This window comes from Onthophagus taurus, chromosome 2 (genome assembly GCF_036711975.1).
Source record: "Onthophagus taurus isolate NC chromosome 2, IU_Otau_3.0, whole genome shotgun sequence".
In the NCBI taxonomy this organism is placed as follows: domain Eukaryota; kingdom Metazoa; phylum Arthropoda; class Insecta; order Coleoptera; family Scarabaeidae; genus Onthophagus; species Onthophagus taurus.
In genome coordinates this window covers 16,765,598-16,790,415 of record NC_091967.1, presented here as the reverse complement: position 1 = coordinate 16,790,415, position 24,818 = coordinate 16,765,598, and the positions used below count along the sequence as shown (strand labels likewise).

The 24,818-nt window shown below is 32.4% G+C and overlaps 3 protein-coding genes across 7 annotated transcripts; 1 reads left to right on the top strand and 2 right to left on the bottom strand.

Moving 5' to 3' along the window:
- Window positions 1-3,444, top strand: LOC111428783 (endoplasmic reticulum-Golgi intermediate compartment protein 2). 2 transcript variants are annotated; one of them, XM_071194395.1, is made up of 7 exons: window positions 1-153; window positions 240-396; window positions 449-604; window positions 687-850; window positions 909-1,212; window positions 2,939-3,199; window positions 3,264-3,444. In XM_071194395.1, exons 2-7 carry the CDS (start codon window positions 288-290, stop codon window positions 3,416-3,418), a joined length of 1,149 nt encoding a protein of 382 aa, XP_071050496.1. In that variant the 5' UTR covers window positions 1-153; window positions 240-287; the 3' UTR covers window positions 3,419-3,444. The 2 variants fall into 2 exon arrangements, with proteins under 2 accessions (XP_071050496.1, XP_022920241.1); XM_023064473.2 differs by having other exon boundaries at window positions 4-153; window positions 247-396.
- Window positions 3,445-8,060: 4,616 nt separating this feature from the next.
- On the bottom strand, window positions 8,061-9,299 carry LOC111428807 (AH receptor-interacting protein). Its single transcript, XM_023064503.2, has one exon. The coding sequence runs from the start codon at window positions 9,153-9,155 to the stop codon at window positions 8,187-8,189; it is 969 nt and encodes a 322-aa protein (XP_022920271.1). The 5' UTR covers window positions 9,156-9,299; the 3' UTR covers window positions 8,061-8,186.
- Window positions 9,300-11,519: 2,220 nt separating this feature from the next.
- Window positions 11,520-23,984, bottom strand: LOC111428762 (Cyclin-dependent kinase 12). Of its 4 annotated transcripts, none has more exons than XM_023064431.2 (13): window positions 23,676-23,984; window positions 22,892-23,355; window positions 21,946-22,827; window positions 19,603-19,680; window positions 19,428-19,517; window positions 18,713-19,377; window positions 18,426-18,653; window positions 18,164-18,369; window positions 17,713-17,909; window positions 17,453-17,657; window positions 17,132-17,400; window positions 12,963-13,151; window positions 11,520-11,825 (listed from the first exon to the last, which is right to left on the bottom strand). In XM_023064431.2, the coding sequence occupies exons 2-13, from the start codon at window positions 23,287-23,289 to the stop codon at window positions 11,603-11,605; spliced, it is 3,630 nt and encodes a 1,209-aa protein (XP_022920199.1). In that variant the 5' UTR covers window positions 23,290-23,355; window positions 23,676-23,984; the 3' UTR covers window positions 11,520-11,602. The 4 variants fall into 4 exon arrangements, with proteins under 4 accessions (XP_022920199.1, XP_022920200.1, XP_071050482.1 ...); XM_023064432.2 differs by having other exon boundaries at window positions 22,892-23,341; window positions 23,676-23,961; XM_071194381.1 differs by lacking the exon at window positions 23,676-23,984 and adding an exon at window positions 23,413-23,667.
- Window positions 23,985-24,818: the final 834 nt, after the last annotated feature.

The window sequence follows — 24,818 nt, the reverse complement described above, 5'->3', positions numbered from 1 at the left end:
ACTGTCATTAGGGTAACATAACCTTTAAAATTCAGTCAATAATAGCAACAATAGACGTGGGTATTTTTTACGTGGAGAAAATAGTAAAGTACGTTTTTCTGCGGAAAGTTTTAATTAAAAAATTCCTTTTAAATAAGTCTTTTTTTAATAAACGTAAGTAATTAATTCTTAATTGTTAAATATCCCAGGAAATAGATTTCAAAGTTGTATTTTATTGTTCTCTTTGTATTAATAATTAGTTTCTAGGTTGAATGACCCTCATTTTTTAAAACGATTAAGAATAAACAATGAACATGCTCAGACATAGGGGATCAAAGGTGGAAAAAATTAAACAATTGGACTTCTTTCCAAAAGTTCAAGAAAGTTTTAAGCAAAAATCATCTGTTGGGGGCACATGTAAGTCTACAAAAATGAAGTTAAATTACATTTTTATCACATTTTTTATTAGTTTCAGTAATTACTTTTATTCTTATCCTTTGGTTAATATACACGGAAACTTCTTATTATATGAACAGTAAATTTATGTTTAAATTCTCTCCGGACACAGATATAAATGCTAAATTAAAAATTAACATAGATATGACGGTAGCTATGCCTTGTTCGAGTAAGTTGAATAAAATTCTTTTAAATTATAGTAATTGTATTGTAAAAATAGAAATTTTATAAGTTATGCTAGTTTTAATTAGGTATTGGAGCCGATATTCTTGACTCAACAAACCAAAACGCCTTTAAATTTGGTTCATTAGAAGAAGAAGACACATGGTTTGAATTATCACCTAATCAAAGAAGGCAATTTGATAATGAACAACATTTTAATTCTTATTTAAGAGAAGAATATCATGCAGTTAAGGTGTGTTGTTTTTTTATGTTGTGTTCTCATTATATTTAACTTAATAAATTTGTTATAGGATGTATTATGGAAAAGTCGTTATATGTCAAATTCTGGAAGCCTTCCTCCAAGAGAGGACAAACCTAATCGACCACATGATGCATGCCGTATTTATGGCTCTTTAATTCTTAATAAAGTATCAGGAAATTTCCATATAACAGCTGGAAAAAGTTTAAATTTACCTCGAGGACACATTCACATCAGTGCCTTTATCTCAGAGAGAGATTACAATTTTACACATAGAATAAATCGTTTTAGTTTTGGCGATTCTAGTCCTGGTATTGTTCATCCCTTAGAAGGTGATGAAACGATTGCTAAAGATAGTAAGTTAAAAATTCAATTTTAACAAATATTACTGATTTTTATTTTGTTATGTAAGAGTTTTTGTTGTCAACTAAAAGTTTACAATGTTTTCCATTATACATGGTCCTGCAACAGTGTGTCATTGCTCCTATACCAACTAAGTTAGGAATTTCTTTCAAACGCACACTTGTACTATATATATGAGTGTATTTCTAGAAAATAATTTCGCATATAGGGGCTGGTCAAAAAAGTGTGACGACACAAATTGTATTTTTTGACATATTTGGATTTGTCTGTTTTCAAGGTTTATGAAAAACTTTACTTTTTGCAATTTGATTCGATCGTTCTCGAATTATTCGAATTTTTCTAAAAAAATCTGCTCCAGCAGACATTTATTCAAAAAATCAGAAAACACTTGATTTTTGGGATATCAATTTAGGATTCAGAACATGCTTAAGCAACATGATGGAGTATGTTTTGGTGCTGAGAACGGCTGTCTACATTGTTTGGTCACTTTACTATAACACGTTAACTTTTCGAAATTTAGAAATACCATAACTTAATTTTTTTAAATGGCACCGCCCATATTTTATTTCTTAGTCGTCTTCGAAGTCTCATTTTACATCTTTTATACCCTATATGTCCTATACCTAACATTAATAGTTTGGCAAATAATTAGGGTTTTTTTTGCAAAATGCTCACATATATCGATATTAACCTAGTGTGCCATGGAAAACAAATGTTTATTGAGTTACGGGTGTTCCATTTAAAAAAAATATATTTTGTGTCACACTTTTTTGGACCACTCCGTATATGCGAAAATATTTTCCAGCAATGCACTCATGTACAGGATGGTTCAAATTCGATGTCCAAATAGGCTATCTCGGAATCTATAAGAGTTAGAAAAAAAGTAGCTTATATGTCATGACCTCGTTTTTCGAGAAACTGCTAATGCCAAAAACCTCAAAGCGCTATCGTCTTTTGTTTTTCCGCTAGAGGCCAAAATTGAAAATATCGTAAAACCAGCAAGTGCAATTATCTTGGTTATTATTATAGATGGAGTATTATAACCCAGACATTATATGGACACTTTTTTACAGAGAATTTAATGACTATCCACTAACTTCCCCCTATCCACCTTATCCAATGCCGCCTTCAAATCTATGAATAGGGCATACAACTTCCCTCCCTTTTTATCCAACTCTCTATCCAGCAGATGTTTTAAGTAAACCTTATCGATCGCCCCTGTATCCTTCCTAAAACCTGCCTGTCCATCCGATAACATTCCTCCCATCTCAATCTCTTCTTCCAATCTTCCCAGCACTATCTTCGCATAAATCTGGTATGAGGAGTTGAGTAGGCTGATTCCCCTATAGCTCTCCACTGCTCTCTTACTTCCCTTCTTCGAAAATCCAACGTCTCTAACAGCTTCCCTTTCACCTCTCCTGTCGCCTCCAACTATGCCTCGTTCTGTACCCCATCCTCCCCCGGTGTCTTTCCCCTCCTCGACCGCCTGCCTATCTTCTACCCTTCCCAACAAATTCATAAATTGACTAATCCATTCCGCCATCCATATATCGTTTCTTCAACTTCTTCGAATACCTCCACACATCCTCTTCCCATCTTATCTCCTTAATTTTTGCTGCCTCCCTCAACCTCAACTTTTTCTTCTTGCCTCTTGATTATATATGATTATATTTATGTAAAATTTTACATTATTTTTATATTGTTTAATTTGTTATTAAGGTATGACCTTGTATCAATACTTTATCGAAGTTGTACCAACTAGTGTCAAAACATTTTTAACATCAACTGAAACGTGTCAATACAGTGTTAAAGAATTATCGCGTCCAATAAACCATGATAAAGGAAGTCACGGAATGCCTGGGATTTTCTTTAAATACGACGTTTCCGCCTTAAAAGTACACGTTATTCAGGAAAGAGAACATGTTGGAATGTTTTTAGCGAAATTATGTTCCATGATTGGTGGAATTTATGTGTGTTCAGGTAACGATTTGAAATTTCAAGTTTGATTTTTATTTAAATCTTTCTAAACTGTGATTGCCAACAGGTATTATAAATAGTGTAATTCAATTAATGGGAAATTTCTTCCTATGCAAATGGATGAAGAAGAATGAGAATGTGGCAACATTGGAAAAATATAAAATTATTGTTGATGAAAAAGTGAAAAATAATATCCCTGATGTTGTACCTTTAGTTACATAAAACAAAAATAAATAATAAAGCTTCAATTATCTTTTAATTAACAACTACATTCTTAATTTCATTATATTCATATATTTTATATCAACTTAAATTAAAGTCTTAATTAAAACAAGAGGACACTTTGGACAAAGCCTAAATTTGAGAGTGTAGCTGCTCTCAGATTTGATTCTTATCCTTGACTATACAACATATGGTTTTAGGGACCAAGCCATAAAACAGAGTAAGGCTGCTCTCAGTATCGAATTATGCACTTTGTTACAATGCAGGTCAAATTAGAGAAAAGTTATTCTTCATTACCAACAAATAATAAATAAATAAAACCCTACACTTTTCCTTCATCATGGAGTAATTAAGCCATTATATATGTTCAAGACGACTGTGAAGCTACTGATAAAACAGATTAGGAAAAAGTATCCAGGTTGCCAGATATTTAACTGAGGCACAACTAATAAATAATCATTTTAACCGATTCTCATCTTAATGACTTTAGATGTGAGGAACACTTTCAACTGAGAAAGCTGGAACGATATTCTCTGCTCAATAAAAGATTTTTCTGTCCCGAACTTACGACGGATGGTGACCAACTGTTTTATGACTAGTACTACTGCACATCTGAGGGCTCTTGGCGCAAAACAACGACGTGCGGAGTTGCGTAGGGATAGGTTCTTGGGCCGAAACTATGAACCATTTTGTGTAAGACGCCGGGCTAAACCTAAAACTTTTTAGTTCTAGCTCTAGCGTTAGTTCTAGTTTTAATTGTAAAAAAAAAGTCTAAAGTCTTGTACATTTTAATTGATCTAAAAATTTTTTTTTTAATTTAATCCACTTACCTTGCTTATAATTTCATCCATTTACCCATTTTGAATTAAATACAACCTTTAAATCCAATTAATTGTGTTTTTCATAAAAAAAAAACTTAAATTCAACATCAATTTTGACAAGCAACTGCAATATTTGCCATTTGGATCTTAATCACCATGGTAACCGAGTCAAGTTGGATAACCTTAAAATAATAAAATTTGATTCCGATTTTTTTATCAATTCTAACCTAATTTTTATTAATTTTAAAACAATTCGAATTCTTTACGATTATCTCGCATTCATAACAAATTCGTTAATTGTAATTAATTGAAATCGATTCTAATTAAGAGAAATAAATTAAAAATATTTTTTTTGATTTAATCCACTTACCTTGTTTACAATTCCCTAGATAAACCAATTTTGAGTTAAATACAGCCTTTTAACCCAATTAACCCTCGCCCGGCGAAGGCAGGGTCATTGTGACCCGGGATTTCAGCGCAATCTTACCAGAAATTTTACGTGTGTCGGTTGAACGGTATCAGGTAAAAAATAATGAGCACGTCAGTTCATGCCAATTTAATTCCTTATGAAATGTGATCATTTATTTTTGCATTTTTTTCAATTTCATTGTTTCTGTAATGATTAAATAAAATCTTCGTCTACATTGTAAACTGATGACTTTTAGTGCCTTTTTTGTGAGTACACGTAGTAACTATTCAAACGACGAACGTGTTCACCAACGCTGCGGCGGCGTCGCGGCGTCTTTTTTTATCTGGCGCCGGGGGTTTTGCACATATGCATGGCGCGGAACTGGGTATCATGACTCATTACCTAATTCGAGTTTTATTTGTATATTTGAGTCAGAAAGCGAGTGAACCGATAGAGGTGTAGTGCATTTTACTTCAACTGCGTAAAAACATGGAAAACACTACGAATTTTAGTGATTTTGCCAGAGATGAAGAAGACGATGAGTTTTCAGAGGAAGAATCATGTAGCACAATGAGCGATGTGGAACCGGAAATGCAAGATAGTGAAGCGGATATATTTACTGCGTCGGAATCAGATGAAGAAGATAATGATAACCGAAGTGAAACGATTTGTAATCGTACATGGAAATATATTGCTCCGAAATCTGTTGAATGCCCACAGAGTGTTCATCAAAGTGGCTCTTTGACAAATAAAAGTCGAAATGTAAAATCTATAGAAGAATGTTTCAAATTATTCATGGACGATAGTATCATTGCAAACATTGTTACACACACCAATCAAAGAGCCAATGCACATTACGCTACTGACTTTCACTCTTGGAAAGAAGTAGATTCCATAGAAATATATGCAGTTCTAGGTCTTCTACTACTCATCGGAAGATTTAGAGAATCTCGTGAAAGCAGGAACGACTTATGGCGAAAAGACAATGTATTATCAAGGCAGATGTATACCGTGGTTATGGCACGTGACAGATTCAAAGATATTCTGAGGTTCATAAGATTTGACAATACGGAAACCCGGGAAGATAGAAAAAAAGTGGATAAATTAGCACCTATACGGGAAGTATCAGATATGTTTGCGGCAAATTGTCGGGAATCTTACGAGGCATCAAATACAGGTACAGTAGATGAACAACTAGTTACATACCGGGGACGGTGTCCCTTCAAAGTTTATATGCCGTCAAAACCAGGGAAATATGGTATAAAAATATGGACACTTTGCGATGCCAAAACATATTACTGTTGCAATTTCGACATTTATCTGGGTAAGATCGGACAAATTCCTGAAAAGGATCAAGGCCAACGCGTTGTCAAACAACTAACTGATTTTTGGAAGAATTCTAATCGTGTTATAACCACAGATAATTTTTTTACGAGCATAATATTAGCGGAATATTTATTAGATAATGGTTGCTTTCTTGTGGGCACAATTCGCAAAAATAGAAAAGATCTTCCAAAATCTATTGTTGGCACTTATCATAGAGAACAATATTCATCGCAATTTCTGTTCACAAATAAGTTGACTTTAGTCTCATATGTACCTAAGATACGAAAATGTGTTGTTTTACTTTCAAGTATACATCATGAATTCAGTATATCTAATTCCGAAAATAATTTCAAACCTGAAATTATAAAGTACTACAATTCGACAAAAAGTGGTGTAGACACACTAGATAAATTACTAAGAGAATACACATGTCGTCGATCCACAAGACGCTGGCCCATGTCTCTCTTTCAAAATTTTATAGATATTGCAGCTTATAATGCATTGGTTATTTGGATAACCAAAAACCCTGAATGGGAGTCAAAAAGTTCTATGAAAAATAAACGAAAAATATTTCTTGAGATTTTAGCAAAAGAGTTAGTTACAGAATATATTGAGCGACGGGCACAACGATTCGAAAACAACGCAACAGGGTTACATAAACACATAGCACAAGCATTTGAAGCGTACGGTAGACCAATAAGAAGAAAGAATCAGACTCCACAAACATCTTCAAAACGATCACGTTGTCATGTTTGTGTGGGAAACGACAATAAATATAGTAAAAAATGTGAACAATGTAATAATTTTATATGTCATAATCATACAGTACCTACTAAAATTCTATGTATAGATTGTTCTTCAACATAAATAAACTAGTTTATAATATTTTGTATTAGTACATTTTTTATTTTCCCTTCTTAACAAAATATTATTTTGATGTGGGTCTAATTGACCCGGTATTCGACTCGCGCGTCGCTATCAAGGCATCCGTCATCCGAGGGTTAAATAAGACTTATTCCTTAAAACAATTTAAATTCAATTTTGACAAGCATCTGCAATATTTGGATCTTAATCACCATGGTAACCGACTCAAGTTGGATAACCCAACAATAATAAAATTATAACCGTTAATTTCGCTTTATATTTTATTTATTTTTTTATTTTATTTTATATTTTTATGTTTTTGTGTATTGTTTCTTAAGTGAAATGCACTGTGTAAATAAAAACATAGAAATGTCAATTCTTCCAATGACGTCACAGCAAGGCCTTTGCGGGGGGATACGTTCATAATAACAGCGTTCATATGGAGTTGGGAGTTAGATAACCTTATACAGTATGTTTACTCAACGGACCTTAATGACAAATATGTCAAAATTGACGTTGACGTTTCAAACGGGAAATGATTGTATTTCCATTAATATTAAAGTTAAATATGTCGAGTTTGGACTCATTTTAAAAGATTTTTTATGAAGATTACGAATATAATAATAAAATTAAAGTTGACATTGACAATGGGGTCATACACGATTTTTTTTTTATTATATTTTCTGAAAGTTTATATAAAAATATAGTTACCGTTATTTTTTTTTTTAATATTTTCGAACAAAGTCATTGTTAAAAAAATTATTGAAAATTTATATACCCATTTGCGCTTTTAAAATTCCCGCGTTGATGACGTACGCTTCTCACTTTTGCGTCCCCTGCTCCCGCTCAAATGCGAGAAAGAGATGAACGTCATTTAGGTTGTATTGAAAAGAGATAGAGTGTTTGTAGGTTATGTTTATTATGTTTTGTTCATGGATGTAATAGAGACACTGTATTACATCCATGGTTTTATTTTGACACTGTCACACCGCAAGCGCTATCTAACGGACAATTTAACTTGTTTTAGTCAGTGCGGTTTCTACGTCACAGAAAAGCCGCGAAATTATTTCGTTTGAATATTTGCTATTTTTCACTTCAAATTACGCAAAATATAAAATTGATCAAAATATTTCTTTTACTTTGTGTTCATGCATATACTTGCATATGTCGTGTGACATAAAAATTTTCTCTAAATTTAATAAGTGTGTATGACCCCATTCAAAGTTTTTTTCTAGTTTATTATGTTTTAATTTACAACTCTTAATTTCATTATATTTTATTTGACTAAAATGTACAATACAATAAAAAAAATATAAATAACAAATTGTAACAATACATAAAGATAAAATTATATAAACAAATTCTTTAATTTATTCATATCCTGTATATTTTTAACTTTAATCATATCCTCTAAACATTGCAATTCTTTTTTCACAGCATTTGATAAGGATTGGTCCAATTCTAAAACTTTATTTAAATCATCCTGAGCATCTTTTGGGTTCCAAGCGCCAATATGTGCCTTTCCTCGTCGAAATAAAGCTTTAACATTGTTTGGATCAGTTTTTAATACGGTTGTACAATGTTCAATGACAGCATAAAAATCTTCTTGTATTAATTTACATTGCGCGAAATTTAGTAAAATAATATTTTTTTGTAAATTTAACTCATTCCATTCTGTATCGTAAGGTTTTTCTTTTAACATAAATTGTTCTAAAATTCCTATAGCTTGCGAATACATTTCGGCTGCAATTCCAAAATTCTTTTTCTTATAAGCATCATTACCCTTTTCTTTTAATTCAGGGACAAGTTTGATTCTTTCATCTTCTGACATTTGCCAAATTTCTTTATTATAAGAGTCTGGTTGTTGGACATCAACTAAATCGATTGTAAAAATTAAATCTTGCGGTTTTTTTATTAATTCGTTTAAATCGTCATAGCCGACACCTTCTGTTTGGATAGTCATTGAACAAAAGTGAGATTTACGTTGTTCTGGGGGACGATCTATATCTCTTAATGTTTTTGATATAAATGGATATTGTAATACTAGAGATTTGTCGACTAAAAATTCCGCCACTTCTCTTATTGCCATTTTTTGTAAGATTACTTCCCAAACTTCCAATTTAAATTTCTTTCCAATGATTAATTCTAATGGATTTCTTTTACCCATTTTCCTAGAGTCATCGAGGACTGTCTTTTCAGGATCATTTTTGCATGTTTTGAAATGAAAGAAACATTTCGTTCCGTCTTTAAATGTTGCTTGTTTTGATCCGGGATGTAACACAGTTTTTGTTATTAAATAATTGTAGTCTGGTGCCATTTTTCTTAGTTGATTAATTTAATTATTTGTTTTTGGTCTATTTAGCGCTAAAATTACGAATTTATTTATAATTTGATAATATTCAGGAATAAAATTATTGACAATTATGACAGATAAGGTTAGGTTATTTGTCAATATAAGTAAACGTCAAATAATAGTTGAGGTAACTCCTTCATAGATGGAGCTATAAAAGTGGAATTTTACTTTGATTTGATTTCTTTTTGTAATTTCTTATTAAATGTCCCTTTTCCAAACATAAAGATTTTAGGCTTCTTTAATTTAAGCCGCCTTGAAAAGCGCACAGCTAAACCCGAAAGTTTCTAGGTCTAATGTTAGTTCTAATTTTAGTTCAACGAAAACTATACAACCATCTAACACTGAATAACAAATAAACTAGAATTAACACTAGATCTAGAACTAGAAACATTCGGGTTTAGCCGTACGTCTCTTAAGACGACTAAACCCCAATGATTCTAGTTCTAGGTCTAGCTTTAGTTCAATGAAAAATGTACTATACTATAATCTAACTCTGAACTGAACAACTAAGAGTAGAACTGACACATAATAGAACTCCATCATCTACATATATGGCTAATATAATTATTGTATCTTCATTTTTAAATACACACTGTTCCGTTTTCAGCTGTTTCAATCTGATACTTTCTAAAGCATCTGTAAATATCTTGTTTCATCTTTTGGGGTGCTTGTCATAATACATACAGCGCCTTTTCCAATTTACAGACTTGTCCTTCTAGATTATGCCATACAAAAAAGCTGTTTTTATATCAAATTTTACTATTTTACTTGTTTCTGCAGCTGCTGTTGTTAATATTGCTCTAATACAGCTCATACTTGCTATAGGACTGAATAACTCTTCTATGTGTTCTTGTTCAAAACCTCTTACCACTAATCTGGCTTTATAAGTTCGTCGTCCTTAATGTTGAATACTCATTTATTACTCATTATCTTTTGTCCAAATTCTATTGCTTCTAACCATTTTTTTCTTGTCTTCACCTTTTATTGCTTCATAAAATGTCAAGTAAACATAGTCCTTGAACTTTACATGTATTTTTTTATTCTTTGACCTCTTCTATAATGATTTTCTTCATCTTCCTTCTCTCTATGTTCTTCATCTTGCTCCTCCCGAGTTGTTTTGTTTTCTTCTTCCATTTGTTCATCAATTTCGTCACTCATTTGATTAACCTCTTGATCTAATCTTAATTCAACTTGCTCACTCTACTTTCCATTTTTATTTCTTTTGTAAGAAAAGCTGGTTTTGTTTCCGTTCCCTTCTTTCTAAAATAACAATCCTTTTCAGCATGATTGTTCTTCTTGCAAATTCCATATTTGTCCTTCTGTTGTTCTTTTCCATTATTTTCCCTACAATTTCTTGCAATATGCCCTTTTTTGTGGTACTTGAAGCACACTATTTCTTTCTTTCTTTCTTTTTATATTCTTTAATATTAAAATTTTCCGATATGTCCTGGTTTTTTACAATTGAAGCAAGTTTTTTCTACCGATGTAAACGAAGTTGATGCATTTTTTGGTTTGCCTTTTAATAATTCTTCTTCTTTTATTAATCTTGATGTCAAGTTTGTTAAGATTCCTTCATTTATGAAAGCTTAATAAAATTTATAGTCCAACAACGTCTTCATTTGTCTCGTTAAAGTAATTCGTCAGTGGAGATTCGTGGATTAAATTCAATAACTTCTATCTGCAATAACTCAGTCAACTGTACTATCCAATCTTGCCAACCCCAAACTTTACCTTTGATGTTAAAGCCAGTTACATCCTCAATTTGTTCTGCTCAACCATCATTATCCTCAATTATTCAGTCCTATGATCATCTTAAATATCTTGATTTCCATCGAAGGAAGTTAACTTGTTATTGAGTGGGATCCTGTGGCTCTACATTCCATTTTTGGCTAAAATATTGATGGGTAAAGCTGAAATATCAACGATCTCCTTATCAACATGCATTTTTACGATGGAAGAATCCTTGGATTCATCGATAGGACGTTTTTGGGAGCTCGAATCAATTCTTGAATTATATCTATGATGATAGACGAAAAAGAAAATAATCAACGTAATAAAGATTTCATTTTATCATTATCATTCACATGGCTGTCTTAGCCATTTGCTAATTCCAATTGTGAAATAGTTGTTGCTTACCTATGCGTGACGTCACGAACGGGCCATCGTGTTCCTCTCAAGTTGTAGCAGTTCTCTTTTTCATAGTTATTCATACTTTTCTTGGTATAAACATAAAGCCTGATAGTTGTTCGAATTTGTGTACATTAAAATTATTAATTCAAACAGTATAAAGTGCAAATTGCGTGTACTAGAAAGTTAACAAAATAAAAATTAATTTTACAATAAATAATGTTTATTTTCAAGAAAAGATTTATAATAATACATGGTATTGTACAAGATTTGAAAAGTTCTACTTAAGAATGTTCAGTATTCCGCTGACGCTCTATTAATATTTCATCCAAATTTTCTTTGTACTCTTTTCTTGTTGGTGGTGTTAATGATATTTCTTCCGTTTGTTGTAAAGATGAAGAAGTACTTGGAAGCATTTCTAATATGTTTCTTTTGTGTTGAGCCGTCGCTAAAGCGTACGAAAGTACAGCAGAATCATATGCATCCATTTTTAAACCTTTTGAAGATCTATAATAATAATAAACATCAATAATTAATTATTTTGATTAAAAGATTATTACGTTTTTATAAAAGTATCCCTTCCTTAAAATAATATGTTTACAACGAATCATAAAAATTAAAAAAAACCGATTTAGTGTAGAACTTGTAACTCTTGTTCTAAAAAGTTCGTGAAAATATTATTAAATAAATAAGGGCTTACCTTTTTTGATTAATGAAATCATCACAGTGCATAAACATATTTGTCATGCAAAAACTAATTGAACGCAAAATTCTTCATGCTTATAAAAAAAATAAGAAAATGAAATAAAAGGTAAAAATAAAACAAATTGTTGAATTCAAATCCCATTTTATTTACAAATTAAATAAAAATAAAACATATATACAGCTTATAAATAAACAATAGTGACTTTAATGCCTACAACAACAAATGGATAATTAATATGTACATACGAAAAAAATCTCTCTTCTATTCTTTTTAATATAATACAGGCACATATTCTCATTTCAGTTAACATGATTCCCTAAATTTAAGGTTAAGCTCCGCGAATCGACTCAGTAAAGAAAGGAATTAACTATAAATAACAATTGCCTAAATAAAAATAACATTTTTTTTTTCAATCCTTGCTTTTTTAATAAATTGTATAATCTTATTTTAAGTTAATTTAATAATAAGAGTAATTTGTAAAAAGATTGTTATTTATTTTTAATTAATTTTTATCATTTTCAGGAATCCAATACGTCATTTTAAAAATGTGATTAATGAAATCAGTCTCATTATATTTATTCAAAACTCAACAAACAAGAAAAAAATTATTACATTACCAATCAAAAATTCATCTTCAATTTTTTTCTTAACCAACTTTTTTAACCTTACATATTTACAACTGCTTTTTGAAGTTTTTTTTTGCATTTGTATCACAAGTAAATTGATCTTCAAAATGGAGGGTTGCAACAAAAACTGTTTTTCAATGATGTGTTCGTTCGTACAAGTTTTTAACATCCTTTTATTATCATGCACTGAATACGTACCCGTGTGTGTGTGTCTCGTTTTCGCGCTTTCACATATCTCATCACATAAACGTGTGTTTAAAAAAATTATCGGAAGTGGATCACCTTTAATTTAATAGTTCGCAATCAACTCACCCTCCAAACTCGGCCGCATCCTCATTTTTCATAAATAATTTTGAATCTCGCGAAGATGTCGTCGTCGTTACCGGTGGTTTTCCAGGTGGTATAGTTTGCATTGCTTCCTGTTCGCGCATTTGACGCTTTCGTTTTTTACTCCATAATTCATGACAATCTTGCCACGTTGGTAATTCTGGTGCAGAAATTCTAAACAAATTGAAAAAGAAATTAATTTTAACTTTAAAAGTAACATGTTTTTTTTTTGTCACAATTATAAAAAAATATCTTTAAAAAATATTATAATAATAACGCAGAAAGCTTTGAAGAACTGTACAAATATTTTGCTATGTATTGACTGCTTTATCTGGATCTCTAAACAAATTATTATAACATCACGCTAACAAAAAGTTGATCACGTCTAGAATCATCTCCAAAACAACTAAAATCAGGATATACAAAACTCTGATTAGACCGGTTACCACATATGGATCAGAAACATGGAGCCTGACAGCTAGGGATACCAAGAAACTTCTTGTTTTTGAAAGAAAAATAATCAGACGAATATTCGGACCAATATGTGAGCGAGAGGAATGGCGAATATGAACGAACGCAGAGATTGAAGGTATCCTAGAGAGAGAAAACATTGTATGTACGCTTCATAAAGGGCTAAAGTCTCAGGTGGATTGTACATGTCATGAGAGTGGAAAATCACCGACTACCAAGAAGAACGTTCGCGTCTAACATGACAGGGAGACGATACCAGAGGTCGACCTCGAAATCGCTACAAGAATTAACTGGATCTTCGAAGTATGGAGGTACGAAATTGGAAAGGCAGAACTGCAGACCGAGATAAATGGCGCGAAGTCGTGAAGTAGGCAATAGGTCTAATCATTGGACACTGGCATCTACAAAAGCACATACTGAACATATAAGGAAGGAAGCAGGAGGAATCAGCAGAACACATTCTATGCGACTGCGCGGCCCTCCAAACATTAAGGTTATCCATTTTTGGAGATATCCAGACCAGCACAACCAGGACAAATTCTAGTCTTTGCCTCCAAAGTAATACGGCTGGAAGGACCCTATGGCTGACCAAAAGACGGAAATAAGTACAAGGGATCTGCTGAGGTCAAAGTGCTGAGGGCTGCCTTCCCGCAAATCCAGAATCCAAGGCTAGGTGTAACAATATTGTACCACTAATCTAAATCACTTTTTGCTATTAATGGCTAACTGGTTTATCATTAATCAAATTGCAATATATTAGGTTCAAAAATATCCCCGACTTTATACGTCTATCAATAAAGCGAAAGCAGGTCATTAGGATTACAATGAGAGTTACCAAAAGTGCTCTGATTACATAGTTTTCTTTATCTCTTTCATGTCCATCCAGCCATATTATCCATACGAGCAAATTAGTCTGAGCAAGCATTAATAAAACATAATTGTATATTTTTGTTTTAACATCGACATTCTGTTTATTGAGTGGATACAATTTGGATAGATTTTAATGTGCGTCATTGAACTTATTCTTTATATGAATATTCCACGTTAATTTGGTGTCCAAGTAAATTCTTAGGAATTTCACTAAGGGATTGGATTTAATTCTTCTAAGGGATTGTCGGAATTATAGCTTCAGCTGATTTTTGAAGTTCAAATTGAAGAGAAACGTTGTTTAAATTGATTATCTAAATTTGATATAGTAGGATATTATAAACAAATGGTTGTTTCAGGTAAATAGCTTTTTCCTAGTCATATACTATCTGCCTAGACAAATTGTTTTATTCCATTTATTTCAGTCTAAATTTTACTTTCCTTGGCAAATAACATATGGCTAAGATATTTTCAGGCAAATAGCTCTTTAAACCAACCCAACCCCAGGAATACTTTATTTCTTTAAGAGAGGCCTGCACTTCACAGTCGGTGACAACGAATTATCAGCCTTTGAAATTTCAGTGCAGTACAAAAAGGTGTACTTGTTTCAAAAATAAGATGATGTGCAAGAGTAGATGCCACTCCAGCTACAATTGTCAAAATGATACGCAAATAATTTGACTCGTTTGACACTCATTAATGACTTTAATTTAAGAAAAGTAGGTTGATAACAATAGGAACTACTTTATTTTATTGTGAACAGGTACCTACTCTATATTGCATTGTTATATCAAAAAAATGGTATTTGCCTAAAACAAGCTTAGACAGATACTATTTGTCTTGTCCAATAGTATTTGCCTAGACATTTAATGATAAAACTGTAACGAACTACTGTTTGACTAGGCAGACAGTATCTGATTAGGAAACAGCTATCTACCTGAAATAACCATTTGCCTGCGACTTATACATTAAATAGAATCAGCTCTAGGATACTGCCCTATTGTACTCTGATATGCCATTTTTAATTTGGATAGGCAGGAATTTATTTTCACAGTAAGATTGTCGTCAAGAAATGAATATATTTTCATTAAATATTCTGCTAGATTTATAGGTTCCAACTTTAGCAGAAGACCAGGGAGTTAAGGTTATGGTTGGGCATATTGGCCAACCTCAATATGCGAGGTTTTTCTTGAAATGCAAATTGGAATTTCTAAATTAATTGCTCTTCTGTTGTTTCCTTCTTTGTGCTTGAATTACCTTATCCAATAGTCTCGATTGGAAATATAAAAATATCAGCATGCTTCCAGAAATTGGGAAATTGACCCAACCTAAGACAAACGTTAAATATCATGGTGAGCATAACTAGTGTTTTACTCAGGAGATATTTTAATACAAAGTTCGAAATACCATCATAACTCAGTGATTTTTTAGTATGGAGTAGTAACTTGATAAATTATTTAATTTTCTTTTGAGATATAATATCTCCATGCTTTTAATGTTGGCAGCATTTTAGGAGACATCTATCTGAAGTTCTGCGTCGGTATTATCATTCTGTTGAGAAATCTTAAAATAATTGACATTGACCTACATTTAATAAAACGTGTGAACATGATTCATCCAGTCTATTCTAGTGGGTTGGGGTGGTCGATGATGTCAGTAAATTTAAGGAGTTTACAATTTTGAAAACAGCAAATTTACTAATATTCATGAACCGACCATAATTGATGATTTTACTAGGAATTGTTTCTGGAGTAAATAAACTTCCCAGAAAAACTGTCAAAACGTTTGAAGCACTGGAAATGTTTCGATTGTATCAGAACGATTGAGAAGGCCTAAAACACCAGAAGTTAAAGCTCATTTTGATGACGAAAAGCAAGAGATACAAGAAGCTGGTGGAGGCGATGATAATAATGGTTATGATGAAGGTAATAATATATCAGATGCTGAAAACGACAATGATAGATTTTTTTTTGCATATTATCCATACACCCTTGTGTTGTTTTAAGTAATAATCATTACAAGAACGTTAATCTTTCGTGAATACCCCATACAAGTAAATTTCTACGAACCTTACTGGCTAGTTTTGAAAATGGTTAAAAATGTAGTTTAACAGAATCGCAAAGAGTGAACTTATAATATCTCCTTCTCAGATTAAGTTTTACCTTTGATGCGGAAATTGATTTTGACACGTGTATCACGCAAATAAACCTAAATGCTGCGACCACACGCATAACTGCGCAGTTTTGACAGAATTCTTATCAGAGAGCAGCAAATCCAACAAATAACTTTGGTTGTTGTTAACTCGCCTTCTAGCAATCTTTTCGTGATGTTAGACCGTTTACATTGAGCAAAGGAACTTTTGCTCCATGAATAGATATTGATCTGTCAAAGTATGCACAGTCCCAGAAGAACAACAAGTTTTTTTCTACACAACTAACTGTTCTACACAACAACCTGTGACAATGACCCCTTCTAAACTCAATCCACTGTTAACAAAGATATGTCCTTCTTTCTTCATATGACTTATGCTCGAAATGCCTACTCTCTGTAATAACTGTAAGCACTTCAAACTGAACATTGCACAACATTGCTCAATCACAACAAGACCTAAAGAAATAAATTTATAAACATAATTAATTGTTAATTAAAATAATTAATTGTGATTGACTGTCACATAATTCAATTCCTGGAATTTTTGGTGTGACTTGTTACATTCAATTAAATTTTAGATTAGAAGTACTTAATTATATCAACCGAAGTACATCAATTAACTGTTGTACTTTACATTTAGAGATTTTATTTATTACAAAACTTACTGTTCAGGATTAATGTTTTTCAACCAATTGGATTTAAGAGCATCCTCTGCAGTAATTCTCTTTTCAGGATCTAACTCTAACATTTTATCCAATAAATCCAAGGCGGAAGAAGGCATCATGATGAATTCATCTCGAATTCGCCGCCGATGAATTTTTTTCGGTTTTAGCGTATGGAAAAGTGGAAGTTTGATTACGGAAGGCCAAACTGCAGGAGTAGGAGTTCCGCATAATCGCGAGATCATCTCTAATTGCATCATTTCAGCGTTTGCCTAAAACAAGTTTACTTTAGTGATTTAATCAAAAATATATTTACAATCATACTTGGAATAAAGGTTTCTTTAAAAATAATTCCCCCAAAATACATCCGCAACTCCATACATCTATGGCGGGTCCATATCTTTCTTCGCCTAAAAGCAATTCTGGCGGTCGATACCAAAGCGTGATTACTTTATTTGTGTATGGTCTTTGACGATCTTCTGCGTTATAAAGACGCGCTAACCCAAAATCTGCTAATTTTACTTCTCCCCTGAAAAAAGTTCAATATAAAAAATTAAAATTATGATGTTTTTATAGAAACTTACTTATTGTTCATTAAAATATTGCTACATTTTATGTCACGATGTAAGAAATTTTTTTTGTGACAATAATTGAGGCCATCAAGTAACTGACGCATTATACAAGCGTTATTCAGTTCGTTAAAATCGACCATTCCAGACTCTAAAAGTCCCATCAGGTCGTGGTCCATGTATTCGAAGACTAAATAAAATGATCCCTTATCCTAAAATAAAAAAGAACATTTTTACAGATTACACCATTTTTTTTGTTATTTTTTGAATTAATTTTCAAAATATAATTTGATAAATTAAAACAAAATTGCCAATTTTTGAATTCAACATCCTAAAACCAACCAAAATCATTCCAAATAAAAATTATAAAAAAATGTATGTTTAAAAAAGTAATAAGTAATAAAAAAGTGCTTTTAATCTTAAAAGATCCTAAAAAAGAATTAATCAGAAATATAAAAATATTTACCTTCCTAAAATCTATTGCTTCTTGTTTGTCTGTAACAATTTCTCTCAAATTTACAATATTCTTATGATTGAGTTGACGCAAAATTTTGATTTCTCTCACTGCGGTTATTGGAAAGCCCTCCTTTTCATTTTCAAGTCGAACTTTTTTCAAAGCAACCAATTGATCCGCATGGACATCCCTCGCTTTATAAACTTGGCCATAAGTTCCTAAGATAAAAATACAGAAGAATTTTAAAAAGCTAATATTATAAAAAACAATTTACCTTCTCCAATTTGATTAATAACCTCAAAAACATCAACACAACGTTCACCCCAATCTTTTTGATGAATTTGTAAACTTCTAGATGTTCGCCTTTTCAATATTTTCGGTCGCTTTAATTTCGGTTTGGGTTGTCCACGTTTATCTAACAATTTTACAGCTGATGTACCAATCCTTGGTGGTGTGTTTGGACCATCTTCGTCGTTGCTTAAATCTTCAGAACCTGAAACGACTTTTTCACATTTTTTTAAATTATTTTTTGTTACTTTAACAAAATTATTTTTTATTTACCAGGTGGCATTGGTAAATTCATAATAGTCTTTCTTGGCGGTGTTTTAGCTTTTGAATTTGCAGCCATTGTAGTAGGACTTGGTGATCTACTCGGAGGCGATTCAATAGCTTCTAAATCGGTTTGTTTAATACCAGGAGGTAAAGGCATTTTAGTGATACTTTTAATTTTTGTGTTTGTTTTTGGATCTATGTTAATAATATTCCGTTTAACAGCCATCTCTTTAGAAACGGTACCGGATACATTTGATTGATCTCCAGAGGTTGGTAATGGTGGGGTACTTTCAGGTAATGTGATGTCTTGTACTTTAACATTTGTGACACCGGGTAAATTTATTTCATCTAATTTAATTTTCGGTGGGGTCATTTTCTCGTCGGAAGGAATAGGAATGTTATCAATATCCATCGGAATTGGTTCGGTGTTTATTGATTGTGAACAATCAACTTGATCTTCAGCTCGCGACGCCGTTGGGGCAACGCTCGTCGCCGTTGAGGATTGTGGCGATTCTTCGGATGGACCTGATTCGGTTTTCTTTTCTAGCAACTTTTGCAGTTCTAATTCGCGTTTATGACGATCTTTAACTAATTCGGCAAATAGGCTTGTATCGGTGATTTTATTCTTTAATAATGACGGTCTTACTGAATGTGGCGAAGGACTTCTTGGTAACCTGAGTAAACAAGTTGAAGATTATACTTACTTTCAAAGTAAAACAATTACCTTTCTTTTCGTACAGGACTTCGCGACCTTTCTCTTGTTTTTATTGGACTTCTGGAACGATATTTCTTGTGTCTTGATCTACTTGGCGATCTAGATAAAATGGTGAAGATTAGATTTTATCCAACACCCAGGTACTTTTATTGAGTACCCATTCTCACCTCTGAAATACACATACCTAAACATACGGAATTCTGAGTTAGTAGAGGATTTGTTCTGGACGTGATCTGACATGTCTTGTATACTTCGATGTTGACTAAAAAAAGAGTCCGCAATTAGAATACATATTTTATGTTTCTATACCAATTAAAGTGCACGTGTACATTTATTAGTTAGTAGTAATTTGACCTAAATAGTTTCCATATTTACTAATAAGAATAATAAAATATTACACAATCAACTGTTACGTATATCTTTTAATTCTTTAAGCCAATACTTAATCTGGAAAGGTCGGCTTACGTGTAATATAATATGTATGATTGGTTAGGCACGATAATTGACTTTTTTTCATTCTCAACCATCCACCCACAAAATCGTGTAGCCTCTCATCTATAAATACAAAGGTGACTGGTCAAAACGACATGCACGTCCAAAAACACAATAATCTTTGGAGTTTGAAATTTTGTTGGCAAATTTTCTGATCATAGTTAAGATAATAATTAAAGAAGATAAGTAACAAATGTAAATCCTATATTACTGCAGGTGTCCCAAGAGTAGTTATAGGACGATTATCAGACAGAATATATAATGAAGATGAGACTAAAAAATTGGGAATGTGTTTGATGTATTAGACGAAGAGAACGCTGCGTCAATGAAAATTTCCAAAAAAAGGACCTACTAAATGACAATACAATAAAATCAGACTTAATTGTTATTGCATCAAATTATGGCTTCCTTAACGAATCAATAAAAACATTAGAAACATCTGGGCTTCCGCTATCTACGTAAGTTGATGTAGATACGCAAGGTCAGGACGATTCGATAGTTCCAAATGAACAACCCATGCTACCAAAATTTCAAACCTCTATGAATAGCGGAACCTGAAAAAGTTCTAATGAACCAGTTACGTGAGACACCCTGTATAAATAGAAATCATTTTTCATTTACTTTGATTAACTTCATCTACAGATTTAAAAGATATCCATATTTTAATATTTAATTTTTTATAGAGCATATTTTCGTAGTTAAACAGCATGTTTTGATTTTTATAGAACATCTTTTAAGCGCTTAAACTAACATTTTTGGAGCATATTTTTTTTGCCCTAATTATCACATTGTATATTTTAAAACATGGCACCACAACAAATGGTTAATAATTTCCATGAATTCTGTTTTGTTTAAAAAAAAAAAACATTTAAGTCAAACTAACATCTGAATATAGAAAAATCTTGATATTAAGTAGTGACGGAACGGATAGTGATTTTGCGAAAAGTACCGGATATTAGGCATCCCCTTCGACCGGATATCCGGTTATCCGGCCATTATGGTTATAATTTCTGGTGCATTTCTGAAGTGATACCCTACATTGCCACATTATTACGATATTTGAATAAAAATGAAATTATTAAGAAAGCTGATAAGATATGCCAACTTATTTGAATCCAAGATACAAAATGAACTTTTTTGATGCTGATTTAACTCACGAAGAAACTCTAAAAAGAGGATACTTTAATTAATAATTGGCAATATTTCCACAAGGATCCTTCAAGAAATGAATTTTATAACGAATTTTAAAAGTTATCGATGAAAATTGCAACATCGAAAATTTTATCAAAGCTTCAAATATTGTTTTCTCAAAAATTAAAAGTTATTTTTCAAAATGGGTTGGTTCATTGGAAAGAGGACACTCTTATTAACACTTTGGGAAATTTTCAAACTCATATTCCAAGAATTAGATTTGATATGAATTTTTAAAACTTAATCGGCGAAAACTGTAAAATTCGAAAAAAACTTTCGATCATTTCAAAAATATATTACTCAAGAACTAAAAGTGATTTTTCAAAACGGCTTTTTGCATTAAAAAGGGGATACTTTAATTAATAATTGGTGATATTTCCACAAGGATCCTTCAAGAAATTAATTTTATAGCGAATTTTGAAAATTATCGATGAAAATTGCAACATCGAAAATTTTATCAAAACTTCATTGTTTTCTCAAAACCTAAAAGTTATTTTTCAAAACGGGTTCTTTCGTTAGAAAGAGGACACTCTTATTAACACTTTGGGAAATTTTCATACTGGATTTTATTCGAATTTTTAAAGCTTAATCAGCGAACATTACAAAATTCGAAAAAAATTTCGATTATTTCAAAAATGTATCTCTCCAGAACTAGATGTGATTTTTCAAAACGGCTTGTTGCATTAAAAAGAGGATACTATAATTAATAGTTGGTGATATTGCCACAAGGATCCTTCAAGAAATGAATTTTATAGTAACATAGGATTTAGGTTTTAATTGACTAGAAACATTTAGATTTTCTTAAAAACTATTATGGTAGTGTAATTTCACCTACAACACTCACCTATAATGTCCACCCTTATTCCAACTGGGTGATCTAGATAATTTCCTCCTTGGACTTCTTGAGGATTTCCTTCTATCCTTCTTGTCTTTATCACGTCGATATCGATCCCTTCTATGTCCTCCAATTGATTCTCTTTCACACATTCTCTTCTTCCTTGTTGGTGATATACTTGTTTGTAAATGTCCATAACCCACAGAAACTTCTGGACTGGGATTTCTATAGGGCGACCTCATCAAAGGAGATAAAGTACTCCTTCTATCCTGAACAATTTCAACTTCTGTAGGGGATTTGCTATTGTCTATATCTCTTATTAAATCGATTACTTCAGTTGAAGAAGAATTAATATGATTCCGAACAGATTTAAGTGGCGGTGGAGTATGGGGCGATTCCATCATTTTACTTGTATGTAATGGGGGTGTATTTTGATCTGTTAGGGGAGGGCTGTTGCCTTTTGCACCACTTCTAGTTGTTTCAGCTTCTGGAGAATCAATTCGACTGTCATTTGAGACTGGAGAACACGTTGATGGATCTAATTTAGCAACATTTGATGGCTTATAAACAGCGGACGCTGCTTCACCGTCCGCTTCTTCCCAATCAGACAAAACGACATCGTTATTTTCGATCGCAGCAGCACCGGAAACGCGACCAGACGAAATTTGCGAACCACTTTCTACGCTACTTAAACTAGTACTTCTCGAACGATGTTTAGATTTCTTCTTGCGCTTCTTAGTGCGACGATCTTTTTTTGATTTCTTCTCTTTTTTCTTTCTCTTCTTGCTACTACGATCTTCATACTCATAAGTGGGTGAAGTGATTACTTGGCGTGGAATTTCTTGAGTTGGGGACTCATACTTTCTTCGAATATGTCTTACATCACTTGATCTACAGGAAAAAATGTTATAACTTAGTGTATATTTAGTGTATTACATAAAATGGAAATGTTTACCTTGATGATCGTGATGATACGCTATGTTTTCTTTCTCTTCGTACAAGGGCTGTCGGCGACGGTGATCTTGGTACCATAGAAGGGTCAAGACGATGTCGCCGACCAGGCGAGTGATAGGGTTTAGTGTAATAAACATTATCGTCAATGACGAAACGACCCGAATTGTGACTGTTACGATGCATTCCGGTCACTCCGTCATCACTATAACTATTCACACTACCACCACTTTGTATCTCACCCGCCTCTGGTTCGGAGAGGTCGTCGGAACTAACGTCTGAGTATTCAACCAAAGGTTTAATAATACGATGATGATCTAAACTGGAGCCGTTTTCTTCCTTAGATCTGGATTTTTTTCTTCTTTTGTCCCTGTTATGTTTCCCATGACGACCCTTTTCCATCTTATCTACCCCGTAGAGCGTTCCAGCACATAGTACCTAGTGCTGGAGCCCCCTTCAAGTAAGATTCTGTAAGATTTCATTCCTCCTTAACTTATAATAGAGATTTTTATTGGTTATGTTTACGTTGGTAGACATGTCAGAATAATTTCTTTTCTTGGCTCTCGCGTTGATAAAACACTTAAAATTTTCTTAATAAATACACAAAAAAGCATTTGATTATCTTTAAAAGTTAAAAAAAATCACAAGTTTTTGGTGACCTTGATTTGCGTGAAAAACAAAATGGCGAGACACGATACGTGCAAAATCATACATTCTCAATAAAAATATCACATGGAGATGCCCGTAACGCAAATAACTAGTTAAATAACAAAATAAGGATCGCTTACCCCAAGTGAATGCAGTCCGGTAATCACTTAGCGCACGTTTATCACTGATCACAACACCTTCTATAGTCTTTTATAGAACGGGCGTTTCGAAAACCCTTTACATCGGGTTAAAACTTTATATCGTCGCTCGCTTTTATGAAAATAACTCTTTGCCGAGCTGATTTTAGTTATATAGTATTTATTTTAGACGATCATTATTGTCGATCTAGCATAAAATCATGAAATTTTTTGAGATGAAAATTTTATTGCAACCGTTCCTTCGACCGGACGCCATATTTCGATGTGTCATCTGTCAAAAAAACGTGACGTCACCCATCGGTACCGTTCCAAAACTACATTTTATTATTACACGAAATTATTTATATTAAATGTCGTAAACATTGTTTCAAGCTATAAACAAATACGTTATATTGATATAATCATTTTGTTTCATTTAATTAGCTTGTAACAATATAAAAGATGCAAAAGAGCTGTTGGCAACATCAATACGCAGATATCTTCTTTATCCGTTAGTAAACTTTGTTTTGAAATACCTTAATTAATTTTACAAATTTTTTAACTATTTTACAATAAAAAATCGCCGTTGCTTTTTCAAAGTATTTTTTTATAAATAAATCAAAAAATAATTTTCCACAATAATATACAGTTTCTCCGATAGGGGTTCAAATATGAACTTTAAAATTTCTTTTTTTACCAATATAAATCTCGTATGGTGTGTTGAAATGAATATTTGTGTAAACAAATTCCCATAGATGACACAAAAAACCCTGCTGAAACCCTTATTTTTCAGTATTTATCAACATGTACAGTGGCGGACAAAAGTCTGCACACAGCATTGAATTATGAGGTTTTTGTACAACGCAATAAGATAACAGAAAATTAGTATTGGTGTGATTAGAGATGCTTACTTATTCACAAAAAAGAACAAAACGCTCAACAGCTACATACTAAAAATTCAACAAATAATACAAAAATTAATAGGACAAGTTTACACCAACAGATGTCCATGTAACGACAGTTTTTAAAACTCCATAGGCTTCTATAACAGCACACAGGCGTCGTGACATTAAGCAGCTAAGTTGTTGTCTCTTTTGCTGTTATTTCAGCCCAAGATTCGATTAACGCAGATTTCAGCGTTCCAAA